The sequence below is a fragment of the Orbicella faveolata genome, unplaced genomic scaffold (assembly GCF_042242905.1).
Source record: "Orbicella faveolata isolate gen_17 unplaced genomic scaffold, um_ofav_v1 contig_26, whole genome shotgun sequence".
Taxonomy (NCBI): Eukaryota; Metazoa; Cnidaria; class Anthozoa; order Scleractinia; family Merulinidae; genus Orbicella; species Orbicella faveolata.
In genome coordinates this window covers 1,382,106-1,400,895 of record NW_028301554.1, presented here as the reverse complement: position 1 = coordinate 1,400,895, position 18,790 = coordinate 1,382,106, and the positions used below count along the sequence as shown (strand labels likewise).

General features: G+C 40.4%; 1 protein-coding gene across 2 annotated transcripts; it reads left to right on the top strand.

Moving 5' to 3' along the window:
* Positions 1 to 5,501: 5,501 nt before the first annotated feature.
* Positions 5,502 to 15,283, top strand: LOC149107552 (uncharacterized). Of its 2 annotated transcripts, XM_089295162.1 has the most exons (3): positions 5,502 to 5,835; positions 7,604 to 10,622; positions 14,443 to 15,283. In XM_089295162.1, exon 2 carries the CDS (start codon positions 7,624 to 7,626, stop codon positions 10,618 to 10,620), a length of 2,997 nt encoding a protein of 998 aa, XP_089151288.1. In that variant the 5' UTR covers positions 5,502 to 5,835; positions 7,604 to 7,623; the 3' UTR covers positions 10,621 to 10,622; positions 14,443 to 15,283. The 2 variants fall into 2 exon arrangements, with proteins under 2 accessions (XP_089151288.1, XP_089151287.1); XM_089295161.1 differs by lacking the exon at positions 5,502 to 5,835 and having other exon boundaries at positions 7,224 to 10,622.
* The last annotated feature ends 3,507 nt before the right edge of the window (positions 15,284 to 18,790 follow it).

Here is an 18,790-nt window from a genome sequence, read left to right as displayed (position 1 = left end):
CTAACATCCGGAGGGGGACTCCCATATAAAAAGGACGGGTGGGTGCTTGTCGTACCTTTTAGGGGCTAAAAAAGTAGTTTTGGTGCCTCTTAGGGTGTTAAGCCTCAAAAGGTTCACAGTGGGAACTGTTTCGGTACCTTTCCGAGTATTGAACCGAAGAAATAGGACAGGCTTTAATGAGTTATGCAAGAATTGGTACCTCTTAGAGGAGAAGTAATTGCAAGCCACGCCCACAAAACAGGATCTTGCTAACTCTTAGGGGTTCTTTTCGGGTGAGATAGCAGCTCTCGTAAGGTCTCACATGAATGGCTTGATACCCCTTGAGAGAAGAATAGAACAAGCAACAGAAACAATGCCCCTAGCCCTAAAACAATAACAGCTGCTAACTATGAAGAGAATTACAAGCTTACGAGAGCTGCTACACTTTTGTTCTTATCAAAATATCCGACGAGCAGCCCGTCCTTTTTACATGGGTATCCCCCCGGGGTCTAACAGTCCAGGCATTCCCTTACTAATGTGATCTGCTGGCGCATATATCAGAATAGGCTAGATTATAAATCTTGTAAACCATCACGCAGTGGAGCAAACGTATCTTGGCTGTTAGTCGTGATTTTCTTAAAAACAATGTGTAACTTCAGCTGGGATTAGTCGGAGATATTAATTACCAGCAATGTAAATCCGAATTGCAATAATGGGTATGTCTGTAACATGCACTGTAACAAAGCACCTAAGAATACGCATGCATTGTATTATATTAAACAACACAGTTCTTATTATGATACTACCAGTAGAGTGATTTCACAAACCCCGATTCTTATATGCTAATTAGACTCCTCCACTGAATGCTAATGAGTGTGTACAAAAAGATAAAACTTCCACACGTGCGCCTACAACAGACAAATAAACAAGATGTTTTTAAACTCTTTTTCATTGAACAGATCTACAAGCAATTTGTGTTCACAATCCAGATGCCGCTTGGAAACGTTCATAAAGCTTAGCTTCAACAACTGCAATATGTCTGTTATTCGATGACAAGAAGAAATAACTCGGATGATTACGTGCACACGCTAAAACGTGCTTAAAAAAGAACTAATTGCGTTTTGGCATTCAAAATTACTGTGCGTCTATAGACAGTTCAGTACGTAAATAGGACGTGTGCGCATTTGTGGACATTTGTGGAGAACTGTTGAAGTTACGTTTTGCCGTATCTTCTGGACTGTTTTGAAGAGTCTCGCCCTTCTTTCAGATAAAAGGGCAACTAATTTCATGCACACAGGCATGAGCCAGCGTGGGTGCCGCCAAATCTGACCTCTCGCTTTGTAAGCTTTCATTTCCTTAAAAACGTGTTCTATTTTTACCCTACTCTCAGACAGAAGCTTGTTAAACCTTCGCGCTCGCCTTCTGTCCCTGTTATTTAATAAAGACATCCGGTTAGCTCTTACGGGTGTCAGTAGTGACCCACCATCTGGATACGCCTTATCAGCCAGAAGTTTTGCATTGGGTGGTAGATCCAAGTTACGCCCTGGACCAATATGTTCCATCAGTCGAAAGGAAACCGCATCGTGCGTGCTCCCGACCCTAGGAATCCAGCCTGAACAAAGCGGATATGTCCTTCATTGTCCATCACCAGTTGAGTATTCCTACAGTGATAGTGCTGATGTTAAAAGCAACAAAAATGCCAAAATATTAAACACCACCGCTTGGATCTCTTGTGCGTCCATTTTTATTTACAACAGTGATTCCACGAATTTGCATCTTTTGCACGTGTGCAAATTTTTTTTTTTTTTTAAAGAAAAACATCAGTTTGCGCTGGCAGTCATCCTTTTAGGAAGTCCCAAGCAGGGCTTTTCTCAAAATGTCAAATTTATGGCGCCCGTGGGACGCAGAAAATCGAAGAAGAGTCGGTGCGTTCTGAAAACAACCAGGATAAAGGTAAAAGCTTCAGTAAAAGTATTCCATGCTGATGACTCCATGTCAAAGAAAAGCGGAAGCTGTTAAAAGAAAACTTGACAATGAATTGGTCGCTTCATCATTGGATAGTTCGGAAGAAGAGAATGGTAGGTACGAGGAGAAGAAGCGAAAGATTGATCGCGCAAAAGAAGCACAACTTGCCCATCAAAAAATGTGTCAGAAAGCCATGGACACCATGAACAATGTGAACGACTTGCTCACAAAAGTGAATACCTATTTAGACAAGGCCAAGAAATAAGGAAGAAAAAAGCCATGTTTTTGCTCAATATTTATTCTAGTCGGGCAGTTCTCAGTTATTTAATTGAACTGTTTAATGTAAGGTTTGTTTAACGCATTTTGACCACTAAAATATAGTTTCTGTTTGAACCTGTTTTGCTCGGTGCACATAGCTAAGCTTTCTAAATCGGTTCAAGTTTCAAGCGAGACCTAGATTAAAATGAGATCTAGAGCGATTCTGCTCGATAAACAGAGATTAAAACATTGGAAGCATTGTTGTTTGTGTTTGCGAGAAACCATCTGGAAATTAGAACGGTGTACTTTAGAACGTGCTGGCTCTATTGTTAATTCTTGCACATTAGCATTTAAGGATTCCAATTAGCATATGAGAATCGGGGTTCGTGAAATCATTCTAGTGGCGAATCTAGACCTTGAGCTAAGGGGAGGGGTTGGGGGTTGGGCCTGCCCTGCCGGCTTCTCTTCCTTCTGCGATTTTTTCTTGTTTTACCCAAAGTAAGGGGGGCGGTCCCCCGGGTCCCTCACCTAGATCCGCCACTAACTGCCCTAATAACACGTGGTTAGTGGCCAAAAATCCCGAATTGAAATTCACGCTACTTGCCACCACCTATAGATTCCGAACACGTACCAGTCTCTCGCTTGTTGCAATTGTTCGCTATTTCGACTGCGCTCACTCGATTTACGTCAATAATGAAGATTGACAATACCGAGAATTGGGGCTGCGATATTTAAACTGTAGATGCTAAGAAAACTCAACTGGAGTTTAAATCAGTACTCCTGAAAAGAAAGTAATAAATAGGAGAACGAAAAGAAAAAGAAATCATATTTTATACGAACACTGAAAATTATAGAAAAAAGTAAGATTTGTTTGGAAAACAGCGATTTTTTCCAACCGAAATTGCAATTGTTGAAAACAGCTAAAAACCGTGGCCAATTTTCGAAAACGTGAACGACGGATTTGTGGACAGCCTTTCTACCAATTTCTTCAAACAAAGACATGTCAACCGCCACGTTGTGACGTCATTACGCAAATGTAACTTTACATGCTTTGTTATTTTTTTGTGCAGTTTGCGCAGACCTAACCAAATCTTTTGGGATGATAACTGTATTACACCTGTATTACGACGTATATGGAGGCTGATTCATCTGTCCTGTAAAGAGAAAGCTCTGTTGAAAGTAAAAATCAACGAAGACATGGACGAAGAAATAAGTGTTTTTTTTTATTATTCAGGAAATAATATATCTGCGTTTGAAAGCTCGTAAACAGTCCCTGACTAGGTGAGGAAAATCCGTTGTTTGATGTATTGATTCTTCACGGGGATTTTGCAAAATAAAGGTTACGTTGCTACAGTGTTTGAAAAAGTTTGCGTTAATTAGGTCGCTTCGAAATAACTTGTAGATATTAGGACGTAAATGAGGATCAACCCATTCCATGGACAATACTGCGCCATAGCTATCGGATGGTCTGTTTAGAAATTGCCATCATGGGTTTTATGTCAATTGCGTGGGCTGGAGAGCGCCATGATAACTAAATAGGTGGCTTAAGCAACGACGACGGCGACGCCGAAGACCACGTCGAGTCAAAAATCAATTTATATTTTACCAGCGAAATTCGCGATTGTCTAGATCTGTTCAGTGCGTCAATGGCTCTAAACCCGTGCTCAGGCTAACCATGCAACGACAGCGTTCAGTTTCGAATGGAAAAACGAAAAATAAGCCGTTGTCGTTCGCGTTCCTCAGACTACACAGAACTTGCCCATTACATGTTGTTGTTGTTGTTTTGCAGAGGACAGCAAAGAAATGTACAAAGATTTATAACGCACGTGCACAGCCATTGTTTTGCTCATTAAGCCTTATGTTTGGTAACATTCTCTTTGCCGTCGTCGTCGTGGTTTGCTTAAACTCCCTAATATTTCAAGTAAACAAATATCTTGCCGTTTTTGGCTTAATTTCAAAGGATTTCTCAACTCGTGAATCATGCAACATAGAATTCTATTACCTTAGCTCGCTGTTAGTGAAGTGCTATGCAATGAAAATTATTTTGCATATAAACTTACACCCATTATATACTCTCATCGAGACGACTTGCTAAAAATTCGGGTTTTTTAAACTTTCTTTTCTTTTAAAACATAAATCTTACTGAATGATCTATTATCGAAATCAGAAACATATAATTTGCTTCTGTCGAAATACACGGCGTGCTTAGTAATGATGCCGACTGTTTACAAACCAGTATCGACGTGAAGATTCATTAACTGAATGTTTTTTTTGAAACTTGCGTCTGTTCGGTCAAATCTACAAGCGGTAGTGAGGGACTGGTGGTTGATCGTCGGGTGGGTGTTCAAAGCACGAGCAAAGACATGTTTACATTCTAAGTTACTAATTTGTCACTGACTTTTTTAAAGATGTTTCTTCAACACGTTTCGTTTAGTGCTTAACGTTTTAGGGGTTGAAACTGAAAGGCTTTGCACGTGATTCAAAAAAGGCAGCACGTTAAACGCGCACTCTTAGAAGGCGACATGCAAAATTCAAGAAACGCATCGCAGAACTCACGCGCGTGCTAAACAGAGTCGCGCGCGACGTTTTCTGAATAGGCCAATAGGCTATTTGCGATTGCCTTTCGCCTCTGTGTCAAAACGAGCGCGCGCGCGCTTGTACAGTAGAACCCCGCCTTACGGTCACCTCGTTAATTACGTCACCTCGTTTTTACGGCCAGTCTTTTTTGTCCCGGCGAAACGCTCATACATTTTCTCATAAGAAAACCCCGTTTAGGCCACTCTGTTAATACGGCCAACAGTCACATTCTGAAATCCCAACTGTTTTTAATACTGTATTTCCCCGTTAATATAATACGGCCTCTCGAACCAGTTATGTTCATTTTTCTATTGTTATTATTACAGGTTTTGATTGAACTTTCAACTTTTTTCAAAATCATACCTACATTTTGAATGCTTATTAAAGAGCAGTTGCTTAGAGGTGAGTTGTGATGTCTGTCAAGAAGTCACTTAAAATAGACCAGTTATGAAATTTTGATCCTATCCCTTCAATATAATGCGGCCACCTTGTTAATACGGTGAAATTTTCATGGCCAGTTGGTGACCACTGTATGAAATCACGTGTAAAACTTTCCAGTTTCAAATGATGAAGGTTAAAGCACTCAGTAACCGAAACTCTTGAAGTAACATCTTAAAAACAGTCAATGACAAGCCACATGTTTACAATATCATATCCTGACTACAATAACTCAGTGTTCCAATATATGTTTACATGATGAAAAAAATTTTTTTTTGGTCGGAATTGTACCCGCCCACTCTTTCTCGAGTCATTTTTTTACCGATAATTTACATGAAAAAAGGTTGTCCTTTCTTACCAAGTCCTCCCTCATGTTCTATAATTATGTCCTTATTAATCATATTTCTGGTTTTTAAATGATCTTCTGCAAAGATCACGCGCAGACAGAAATTTCGTTTATTTTGTTTCCACTTGGCACGTCAGATGCTGCGAAACTGAAATGGTTTTAAGGATGGATAATTTATGCTAGCAACACAGTTATAAGCAGTAACACACAGACGCACCTCTACAGTTTTTGTTTATAAGAACGAACGGCTGAATACAGGTTACTGCGCAACGGTAAGTTAGTCGTTATTTTTTTTTTTTAAACAATGCATTTTTTGGGCTTCCACTGCTAACATTTAACATATTCGAGATATCACAAAAACCTCCTCAAATGATGTAATGCTTTGTCGGGTCAAGGCACGCTCGGATTTCCCGGATTTAAAACCTCTGCTAGCACAAATCTGCTAGCAGTCTATTAGTGACTTGCCCTGGAAATGCTACATGACCCACCCGACCAGTTCTTCGGATTTCCTACATTCAGGCTTATGAATAGACTACAATGATCAAGAACGCACCTTTATAGTTAGTTGACAAAGAAACTGCCCACCTACCGACACTAAGTAGAACTTTAAATCGTAGCATGATACTACAAACAAATGTTCTTTACCGTGTACATGTACTGCATGGCTTTGCTGTACGACCTTTACGGAAGTCAGTTTTGGGATGTTCTGTACAAGCAACATCACCTACCGATAAACTCGAATTCATTCGTTGTTATAAAGCTTAATTTAGCTCCATTAAAACTTATCTCGATTTTGTAATGACTTTTTCTCGGAGTTGCGAGAGACAAGCCGACTGTTTCAGTTTCGACTTTTTCCAGTGCGAACTTCACTGTGGTAAGAAAACCTAATCTCTCATTTATTTCAACCAGTCTCTCTGATATGGGCTATATAGGTATTTGCAGCTCCAAAGGGTAGGGTTTTTCAGCTGTTTTGGTCATAAAAAGGGTATCGAAAAGAAAATCAACAAAAGCCCTTCACAAATTATGTTTATGGTAATTTAACATTGGTCTGACCTAGGGAACTAATTATAACGCAGGTCTGAAACGGGGTTTAGATTTAACGGTCAGGTCATGCAAAGGGTTTCGAATTTTTGGTCAGGTCACAAATAGGGCAGGGAATATCGCAGATTTTGGTCATAAATAGGGTAAGGGTTTTGGGAAGCGGGCCGCACACCCCTACTCAATTTGTTTGGTAGTATCACCCTCTCTCTCTTCCCCCCCCCCCCCCCCCCCCCAAGGGAGTTAAAACCCATCTCTTGTACGCGCCAAACACATGCATTTGTGATACAATCATCTGGTTTTATTTTGGAATTTCGCCGGAAAGACCCAAATGTTTCGTAGGTTCCATGCACTTTTCAAGGGGAACTCTACTGATTTAAGAAGCTTATCTTATACTATTTGCCTTGTTAGTTGAAAAGTAGAGTTTTGCGATATTCAAAATATTACATACCGAAGTTTAATCGAAGAAATTTTCCTCCAAGTTTTTCATTCAAATTTCGAAGCATTTTTGCGCGTATTTTAAGTTCAATTGACCCAGTCACTCTGATCTGGGTATCATTGGAGAGATTTTTTCCTCCGGCAGAACTTGAATATACGTGGTGCTAGTTGATGAGGTCGGAAGTGGAACAAAGGACAATGCTCGTCAAGGCCGGTTTCGGCTGGCACAGGAGCCAGGATAATTGAAGTGTGCTCGCAGTACTGATTCCTCCTATTCACGGTCGATAACACATTGAGTGGAGAAAGGGCGGATTTAGGATTTCTTCAGGTTATTTTCTTTATAATGGTAAGGTTTGATAAAGTTTGAACGGGAGGTAAAAATCTTCTAATCTGAGTCGAGCCAACGTGTCCCATTCTGCATAAAACGGTTAGCTAGGAGCCCATAGCAGGTTTACCTCTAGCATTAAGTTCGCCGGTACTCATTTATATACGTAGATGGAGAGAAGTACAAAAGTATAATGTTATTTTACACTATAGAGCTTGAGTGGTATTTTCTTTTCACAGGGGTTATAGAGGAGGACAAAATGAACAATCTAGACTACGTTTCCGAAGTCATTTGTGTTGGCATGGCTATTGCAACTTTCCTTCTCAACACCGGTCGGGGTGTAAAAGCCATTGAGGTCAGTAAAGAATGCTTGATTTTCGTAAATAATGAGGTGCTGGAAAAAAAGAAGGAGCAGTTTGTTCAATTAGTTAGCATTGCTGTCTATGAAACAATCTTCATGGCGTATTGTCTTATCTCTGATTATACAAATGCCATAAAATACGGCAGGCAACTTCTTGACATTTATCAAGATCGTGGAGAAACAGGGGAAGATGAAGGAATTCTATTATTAAAACTAGCCATGATTTATGAAATACAATTTAAATATCCAGAGGCAGGAAAACTTTATGAGAAAGCGATAAATATCACGAGAGAAATCGGTGACAGGAAAGGGGAATCAGCCGCTTACGGAAACTTAGGAGCTGTGGTTTCATCTCTTGGTGAATACGATAAAGCTATAGAATATCTTGGGAAAGCACTGGCAATTACAATTGAAATTCGTGACAGAGCAGGAGAAGCAAGCTGTTACGGAGAGTTAGGAATTGTCTTTCAAGCTCTTGGGGAATATCACAAAGCTAAAGAATATATTGAGAAAGCACTAACCGTTAGAATAGAAATTGGCGACAGAAAAGGAGTATTAACAAATTTCGTGAACTTAGGAATTATTTTTCAGTCTCTTGGTGAATATGACAAAGCTAAAGAGTATCTTGAGAAAGCACTAGCGATCGGAATTGAAATTAATGACAGAGCAGAAGAAGCAAGCTGTTACGGAAACTTAGGAACTGTGTTTCACTCTCTTGGTGAATATGGCAAAGCTAAAGAATATCTTGAGAAAGCACTTGCGATCAGAATTGAAATTGGTGACAAAAAAGGAGAAGCAGCAGATTGCGGAAACTTAGGGGTTAGCTTTCAATCTCTTGGAGAATGTGACAAAGCTGTAGAATATCTTGAGAGAGCACTTGCAATCAAGAAAGAAATTGGTCACAGAAAAGGAGAAGCAAGCTGTTACGGAAACTTAGGAACTGTGTTTCAACATGCTTGTGAATATGGCAGAGCTAAAGAACACTATGAGAAAGCACTTGCGATCAGGAGTGAAATTGGTGACAGAGAAGGAGAAACAGCAGATTACATAAACTTAGGAACTAAGTTTCTATCTCTTGGTGAATACGAGGAAGCCAAAGAAAACCTTGACAAAGCACTTGCAATAACAGTTGAAATTGGTTACAGAGCAGGAGAAGCAACCTGTTACGGAAACTTAGGATATTTGTTTCAATCTCTTGGTGAATATGACAAAGCTAAACAATATTATCAGAAAGGACTTGTGATAAGAAAAGAAATTGGTGACAGAGCAGGAGAAGCAACAGATTACTTGAACTTAGGATCATTGTTTCATTTTATTGGTGAGCCTGTCGTTGCTGAAGGTTATCTCGAGAAGGCACTTTCAATTAATCAAGATATTGGAAACCTAGACAAAGAGTTTGCATGCCTTTGTGAACTTACAGTCGTGAAGATAGCCCAAGAAAAGATCCAGGAAGCTTTTGAGTGTCTGGTCTTGAGCATGGAAAAAAGCGAAAGTTTGCGTGCTTTTCTAAGAGACAACGATCAATTTAAAGTATCGCTTTCAGATATTCGCAGCTTTCCTTATCGGAATCTTGCTGCCTTCCTTGTTTTTTGGGGGAATCCTAACGAAGCCCTTTATGTTGTAGAGCTGGCACGTGCTAGGGCCTTGGCAGATTTGATGGCAAGACGGTACTCTGTTGAAAGGCAAATATCTGCTGATCCACAATCTTGGATTGGCATAGAGAATATTATGAAACAAGAAAGCAACTGCTCTTGTCTGTACATTTCTAATCATAACAAGAAAATGTTTTTGTGGATTCTCAATACAAGCGGAGTAATGCATTTTCGAACAATAACAGTAAATGAAAGTGATATCGCTGCCGGATCATCTGACAGCTTGGATGATTTTTTTGCTAAAAGCCTCCGCAGCTTTGGTATTTTATCCGAAGAGGATTGCGAAGATCGATCTTTAAATGACATTGAGCCAAAACCAGATGTCTCTCAGGAAGAGGAGCTTGCCACTTTGCGACAAAGAAGGGGTGAAGATGATCCCGAACAGAATCTAACCTTGTTCTACAATATGATCATCGCTCCTGTGACCGACTTACTTGAGGGGTCCGAGATTATCATTGTTCCTAATCCCTGCTTGTACCATGTTCCATTTCCAGCTTTACTTGATGACGGAGGAAAGTACTTATCAGACACGTTTAGGATTCGCATTGTTCCTTCCTTGACCACTCTCAAATGCATCCAGGGCAGTCCTACTGACTATCACAGTCAGTGTGGTGTTCTGATAGTCGGTGATCCTGAGATTGGTAGAGTGCGTTACAATGGTCGTCGTACAACTTTCAAACCATTGCCCTTTGCAAGAAAGGAGGCAGAGATGATTGGGCGACTGCTGGGTGTTCAGCCTTTGTTAGGAGAGAAAGCAACCAAGCAGGCGGTGCTTGAAATGCTACATTCAGCAGGTCTGATACATTTTGCTGCACAAGGTGATGCCGAAAGAGGAGAAATTGTCCTCTGTCCTGGGTGGTCTACTAAGAAGTTTCCTACAGAAGAACAATACCTTTTGACAATGTCTGACATTTCACAAGTTCAGCTGCGAGCCAAACTTGTTGTACTAAGCTGTTGTCACAGTGGACGTGGGAAGATCAGAGCCGAGGGAGTTATTGGAATTGCTCGAGCGTTCTTAGGGTCCGGTGCACGCTCAGTGTTAGTGGCATTGTGGGCCCTTGATGACAAAGCAACAGAGCAGTTCATGAGTCGTTTCTACGAGCATCTTGTTGGTGGAGAGAGTGCCAGTGAATCTCTTCACGAGGCCATGAAATGGATGCGGAGTAACGGCTGGTCTGAAGTGAGGCAGTGGGCACCATTTATGTTGATTGGAGATAACGTGTCATTTAAGTTTGGAAAATAAGGGTAAGTTTTCAGATAAGATAACAATAATTTTATCATTCTTGTGTTTAGAAGCCAGTATCCTTTAACTTGCATTTCATTAGAAGTAGCAAGATCCCGCCAAATCATACCAATTCTGTTTGAAGATTGCTTCAACTATTTGAGAATGTCTTTTAAGGTATCATGGTAGGTGGATTGACAGTGTTTGGAAATCGCCCTCTTACGCTGGCGATTTGAGAGAAAACCCAATCAACCTATATATTTTCTGAAAGCGTAATAGTTATAGAACACAATCATATCTTTGAAATTTTCTAAATTTTATTGTCGCAGTGAAATTAAAAGAAATACCCAGAAACACTGCTTCGCTTAAACTGGTTCGCTTCCGCGCGTGAATTATCGGAGCGAAGCGATCAACATCGGAAATATTTTCTCACACATCACCCTCAAAAAGGATGTCAGCGATTTTCCAGATGTCGTTTGGATTTTTTTTGTACGCCCTCCTAAAGTTTCATGTTTTCAAGGCGGACGTTTCCTTCTACTAAAGAGGCCATAACTTTGAAACGGAAGCGGAATTAAACAAAGCTCGAAAACCTTTTTCGAAGGAGGTATCCTGGAACATACCTGCCGATTTTCAGCCAAATCCGTAGGAAGACGCGCGTAAACGAACTAAAAATGTTCATCCTGGTATGCAGTTTATTTTATCGAGAAAAAGACGAAAAGCCTTTTATGAGATTGGTATGATTAGGTGTTAAAAATCCCCTCCGCACTGACAGATGTCGGCGTGGGTCAGTTTACCACAACAGTGACTTATGACAACTTGAAATAAACAGATGTCTAAAATTCTGGCGCGGAAACCAGTCGTAGTGAAATCGTCCGAGAAGCGACAAACTACCAAGAGCTTTATACAGGTTTGTCTTTAAGCTGCCGTGATTTCGTTTACTTAAAAGATTTCGTCGGCGGCATTGGTATTATGTTGCTCAAGTTTAGGCTTCTTCGTTCTCGAGACATGTTTTGAAACCATGCCTCGTGAAGGCAAAAGAGGAAATGTCGAGGTCTACATCTGCGCTTGACTCTCTCATTGTGGGAGTTTCGGAATCGCGTCCGTTCTCCAGTAATTTCGTGCGACGATCACTTGTTGTAGTTTGTCCTTCAGCTTCATTGGCGGGAGTTGTGTCCTCGAGTTCCTTCAACAATTTTGCTTGGTTTAATACAGTGCTACCGTGGGTCGCTGAGAGCCAAATACCTTGTTCGACGCAATTCGCTTTACACGTGACAACTGGCGGTGAATTTTACTTAGAGGTGTCAATGCGCCGTAAGGGGTTAATGAGATTTAAAAATAGCTTTTCTCTTTACCTTAAAAAGTAAAATAGCTTTTTTCCCATTCCTTTTGCAAAATATTTATTTCAGTCTTCTCAATTTGAACAGCAAAAAAAAAAAAGAAAGAAAAAAAAAAAAGAAAGATTTTTCGCATTTTTCGTAAAATTCACCCACCATGACACCTTAATATGAACTAATTAACAAATAACGAAGCCTCGACTGTGCTCTGTTCTGTTGTAAAGCACGCAGGAAGCGGTAGAGCACGAAAGAAGTGTAGGGGAAAACACGAGACGTAGTCGAGTGTTTTTCCCTACTTCCTGAGTGCTCTACCGCTTCCTAAGTGCTTTACAACAGAACAGAGCACAGTCGAGGCTTCTTTATTTGTTTTATGATAAAGAAACAGATAATTTCCCCACGCATTCGGCTGAATTTTCAAACCAAACTTTATTTTCCAAACGAGCAAAAGTGGCGTCAGCCGTGCACTGTTCTCTGATAAAGGACGCTAAAATAAGCCAATCACAATCCTCGTTAGAATTGTTCAAATAATTTGATTGGCTAACGAAGCGACAGCTGTCAATCACAAACTTGATTTCAGCTAAGCTTTCAGTTTTGAGTAGTTTGAGCGGCTTTCGAGAGAAGAACGATGCCTTCAAAGTTCGCTTTTAAGTTAATTTTTAAATACGGATCTAAAGGCAGGTAAAGGTTTATAGTCCAGAGGAATCCGGCCGTATTGTCGCCCAGGAAAACGAGCACTTTTCCAGTGGAAATTACGAAACGCGGAGCTCAAAGCTTGTGGATGAAACTGCGAAATGCCGAGTTGAATTTGAAAGGAGCTGCAGTTATTTACGGCTTGTAGCCACATGCAGCAAGATTGCCCGAACTAGCGTAAAAGTTAGAAAGACTTAACGGCTCCCACTGGTTCTACTCCGAGCACAGAAGAGAATATCAGAGCAAGTTTTGCACTGACCACTCGTCGGTTTACTTCGCTTAGATGACCGGGGAACGAGCGTTACTACACTGCATGTAAGTGTTGTTTGAGCAAATGAGCATTTTTAATTGTAAATTTGCAAAAATAAAGCTTCTCATCATAAACAGAGACAGTTCAATCGTTGTTTTCTGTCGTTGTTTTACTTCTTAGTATAATTTCTGCCTTCGTAACAAATATGTTATTATCGAAGCACTGTTTAGGTTGAGAATTTGTGTATTTCGCTACAGCTGTACATGTTTTGTCAGCGGGAATCTAGCAAAACTTGTTATTTTAGTACAGTTTTAACACTACTGTTGCTAACAATGGTCTCTGTGAGCCATATTTACTGCAGAAAAATAGCTCGCTTCCGCTGCGTTTGTCTGAGTCACAGGGGATGTTTAATTTTGGTCAAATTTGTCAAAATTCCGTCGCAAAAATTTGGAAGCCAACTTACCGTCATCAACCCGTGTTCTGTTCTCTGATAAAGCACGCTGTTTCAGCCAATCAGAGCGCGCGTTATATGGAAACTTTATTATAATTTAATTTGGAGGGCGTACAATGCACTGTCAGAAAAGTTCTTTGTAAATGAAAGGACTTTTCACCATGTGATAAACTCTCGACTGAATTAAGCTTCTGATGGCTGGATTTCAGCAGCCAGGCCTATGTATTCCAGTAAAAAAGGTTGGCCAATGATGGAAGGCGACGTGGTACCTTTTCAAAGTCGGTTAAAAACGCAAAGATATGAACTTCATTCAAATACATTTTTAATCAATGGTTCATCAGTGTTTACGCTAAAATCGTCTGTAATAGTGAAATATCCTTTTGGATTATGACCAAAATAAGACTTACAAACTTAAGTCGGGCAATTTTGCGTCCTATCCTTTAACGCTGCCAGATTCAGAAACTGGGTGTTTAACGGTACAATAGAATATAGGTTTGTCAACTCTATTGACCAATCAGAGCGCGCGTAGTATCTCTGGTATTTTATAACAGTCAACAGCAACCACTTGCTTCTTTCTCAGTGCTATGAAATCACGTTAGTTTGTTAATCCATGGCCGATAAGCACTTGTTTTAGTCTTTCGGATCGCCCCAAGCAAAACCCAAACCTTTTTGGTGTTATCTTTTAGAACCAGAATTAGCTTTATAGAACTGAGGAAGTGGCGTTTTTAATTTCTAATGAAGGCTTAACTGAGGCTACTTTACCCCACCCCCCCCCGGAGGGGACGGGGGTGCTTGTCGTACCTTTTAGGGTTTAAAACAGCGGTTTTGGTACCTTTTAGGGTGTTTAGCCTCATACGTCGTACGGCGGGAGTGTCAGTGTATGCGTTGATTTAGAATTGGTACCTCTTAGAGGTGACAACATTTCAAGCCGCGCACACAAAATAGGATCTTGGTACCTCTTAGGGAATCTTTTCAAAATTTCCCAAAAGCACCCCCGTCCTTTTACATAGCAGTCCCCGCGGGACTTTACCCTGTTTACATCAAGAAGGAAGCCATTTCAGTTGGCGAGTGAGTCTTTTGCTTACTCACAGTAACTGGTTGTGTTCCTATTCTTACAGAGACGTTTTGCATCAGCCTTTTTCTTGGGTCTGACACTGAAATCCAAGATGATCGTCACGAGGCATTTTCCCCTCGACTTGTGTCCCGAGTACGAACAAGTTTGAGGCAAAGTGACATTTTAATTTTTGAGTGGAATAACTCCGTGACAAGACTGATTTATGTGATAGGAAAGCAGTAACAAGTTATCAGTGACTAACTAAATAGTCAGTAATAAGTGATGAAGTCCTGATTTCCCTTTACAAGACCATCAAATTTTTAAACAGACTGGTGATGAGAAGAGAGAAAATCATCAACTAGGAGATATTGTCTTGATGAACTCTTAAATTCTCAGAGCTAACATCAACGGAAATGTCTGGCAATAAGACGGGATAATCGGCATTTTGAGCTTAGGACAGAACTGAAGATCACTGGCAAGAGATTCAGCAAACTTAAGTTTTTCCATGAACTTTTTTGAAAACCTTGAGAAGTGTAAATAAAGTTCAGTTCCTCGGCCGCGCTTGTAAAAAGTCAATTTTTTTCTCTTCTGCCTGTAGGGATATCCCATGTTATTTTCATTTGCAAGATGTAACTATGACTTAGCTTAGGTAGTCTTAGGAAAAGTAAACGCATACATTAAAAAACTTTTTGCTACCATGTCAAGATCGTTAATTTGCTGTCGACGACATTTGTATGATTGCGGCTTACATTGATACGTTTGGAATACATTTGCTTTCTTATATCTTTGATATATTGTAATATCTTTTTCGTAGTTTTATATTTTACTTTTAAAGTCAATTGTAAAGGGGCCAACGTAATTGGTCGAGCCTCTTTAAATAAAGTTGGTTGATGTTTTTATTATCATTCGCTGTGGTCACTGCTTTCTCATTGACTAACACCCGGAGGGGGACTCCCATATAAAAAGGACGGGGGGTGCTTGTCGTACCTTTTAGGGGTGAAAAAAGTAGTTTTCGTGCCTCTTAGGGTGTTAAGCCTCAAAAGGTCCACATTGGGAACTGTTCCGGCAGCTTTCCGAGTATTGAACCGAAGAAATAGGACAGGCTTTAATGAGTTATGCAAGAATTGGTACCTCTTAGAGGAGAAGAAATTGCAAGCCACGCCCACAAAACAGGATCTTGGTACCTCTTAGGGGTTCTTTTCGGGTGAGGTAGCAGCTCTCGTAAGGTCTCACATGAATGGCTTGATACCCCTTGAGAGAAGAATATAACAAACAACAGAAACAATGCCCCTAGCTCCAAAACAATAACAGCTGCTAACTATGAAGAGAATTACAAGCTTACGAGAGCTGCTACACTTTTGTTCTTATCAAAATATCCGACGAGCAGCCGGTGCTTTTTATATGGGTATTCCCTTACTAATGTGATCTGCTGGCGCATATGTCAGATTAAGCTAGATTATAAATCTTGGAAACCATCGCGCAGTGAAGCAAACATGTCTTGGTTGTGTTCTGCGCAACAGGATGTTAGTCATTATTTTCTTTGAAACAATGTCAGCCGCCATGTTGTGACGTCACTGCGCACATGTAACTTTACATGCTTTGTTATTTCTATGCAGTTCACCTGTATTATGATGTAGTTTGAGGCTGATTTATGAAAGCTCAGGATCCGAGAAAACACTGTTGAAAGTAAAAATCAACAAAGGCAGAAGAAGAAAACTGTGGTTTTTTTTATCATTTATAAGGTAATCTATCTGTGTTTGAAAGCTTATAAAGAATCCCTGACTAGGCGAGAAAAAACCATTGTTTGATGTATCGATTTTGCACCGGGATTTTGCATAATAAGGGTTACGTTGTTACAGTGTTTGAAAAAGCTCGCGTTAATCGAGTCGCAGCGAAGTAACATGTAGATATTAAGACGTACAGGGAGATCAACCCATTCGATGGACAACACAGCGCCATATCTATGAAATGGCCTGTTTAGAAATTGCCATCATGGGTTTTATGTCAATTGCGTGGGTCGGAGAGCGCCATGATGACTAAATAGGTGGCTTAAGCAACGATGACGGCGACGCCGAGGACTGCGTCGAGTCAAAAATCAATTTTTATTTTACCAGCGAAATTCGCGATTATCTTGATCTGTTCAGTACCCCAATGGCTCTGAAAACGTGCACAGGCTAACCATGTAACGACAGCGTTCAATTTCAAATGGAATTACGAAAATTAGCCGTTGTCGTTCGCCTTCCTCAGACTACACAGAACTTGGTCATTTCATGTTGTTGTTGTTGTGCAGAGGACGGCAAAGAAATGTACAAAGATTTATTACGCACGTGCACAGCCATTGTTTTGCTCATTCAACCTTATGTTTGGTGACATTCTCTTCGCCGTCGTCGTCGTAGTTTGCTTAAACTCCCTTATATTTCAGGTAAACAAATATCTTGCCGTTTTTCGGATTAATTTCAAACGATTAATTAACTCGCGAATCATCTAACATAACATTCGGCTACCTTAGCTCGCTATTAGTGCAGTGCTATTTAATGAAAATTTATTTGCATCTAAACTTGAGTCATGCTTGGCGCCCAAGCCTTCAACATGGCGGCCACAATGGGGGACCTTCAACGAGTTTGTCAGTGTTGTCGCAATCTCCTTAAAACGTAAGTATAAATCGTTTGCTTACACGCACTACATACTCTCATCAAGACGACTTGCTAAAAATTCGGGTTTTTTAAACTTTCTTTTCTTTTAAAACATAAATCATACTGATTGATCTACTATCAAAATCAGAAGCATATTATTTGCTTCTATCGAAATACACGGCGTCCTTAGTAATGATGCCGACTGTTTCCAAACCAGTATCAACGTGAAGAATCGTTAACTGAACTTTTTTTTTTTTTTTTTTAAATTTGCGTCTCCTCGATCAAATCTACAAGCGGTAATGAGGGACTGGTGGTTGATCGCCGGGTGGGCGTTCAAAGCGCGAGCAAAGACCTGTTTACATTATAAGTTACTAATTTGTCACTGACTGTTTTTAAGATGTTACCTGAACACGTTTCGTTTAGTGCTTAACGGTTTATGGGTGGAATCTGAAAGGCTTTACACGTGATTCAAAAAGGCAGCACGTTAAACGCGCACTGTTAGAGGGCGACATGCAAAATTGGAGAAACGCATCGCGGGACTCACGCGCGTGCTAAACATAGTCTGGCGCGATATTTTCTGAACAGGCCAATAGGCCATTTGCGATTGCCTTTCGCCTCTGTGTAAAACGAGTCTTCGTACGAAACCATTCGTAGGAAAATGAGTTCTGCATACAAATTCATTTTCATCCAAATCAAACTTATTTTTATAAGAAAGGTTTTGCATGGTACTCTAGCCTGCAGTTCAGGCGTTTTCCGTATGTTTACGTGTTATCGGTACTCCTACACCTTAGGACCACTTTTCGTCTCTTGCGAGTTTGAATCCAAGGTGGCGCTTGCCTTATCAAAATGCGTGCGCTCGCTCGTCAAAATACTCCTGCACTGCAGGCTTATGTTACTCTAGTACGTTTTTAACGGGGAAGCTCTGGCCGGAGGTCCAGCCTCTTACCCTTTTGTATACCATTTTTCACACACTTTCTTAAAAACACTGCATCCGTTTTCTGAACATTTGGAATGAAGTTAATGAAAAATATTACGGGAGAACATCAAGCATTACCAGAAGAGATGTTAACCAAAAATCAAGTATTTGTATTCAGTTGTTCCGGCAGGAGTCAAGATACTCCCATTTCCCCACCCTTTCATATACCTCAACTTGTGTAATCCCTACCCTTTTATATCCCTGAGGCCTGAGAAAGGTACTCCTTTCGGGCGGAACCCCCCGTATAGGCTATTATAGGGAGTACACTCCCCCCCGGGTACATCGTAAGGTAACAATTTGCCACTGACTGTTCTCAAAGTTGTTCTTCATCAACACGCTTCGTTTAGCGCTTACAACTTCATCAGTTGAAACTGAAAGTTTTTTTCATTATATAGACACGAGTGTTTTACTGGAAAATACACCACTCGTAAAATTCATACGAAACTACACCCGGGACTCGGATGGCGTATTTTCCATATCCTCATTAGTGAAGATATTGATGACTTCACTGATATCATGTTTGAACCTTAAACTGTACTTAAATTTGTTGGTGCATGATCGAAACATCTTCGAATCTTCCTCGAAAGTCTTCGGCAATCTTCAGTAATCTTCCACATTTTCGGAAATTGTTCGGAAGGAGAATCTTTGATCGGAAATCTTCAGAAATTGGTCGGAAATCTTCGGAAAATCGTCCAAAACGTCGTCATTAGTATGTCTATATGATAAACAAAATAATGCATAGTTCCTTTTTCGATATGGAATATCTCTTCTCGTCTTCTCTTCTCTTTTCTTCTCAAAAAGAC

What these genes read in the sequence shown, in the direction of transcription:
- LOC149107552 (XM_089295161.1), top strand. Translation starts at nt 7,558, where the DNA reads ATGTTATTTTACACTATAGAGCTTGAGTGGTATTTTCTTTTCACAGGG.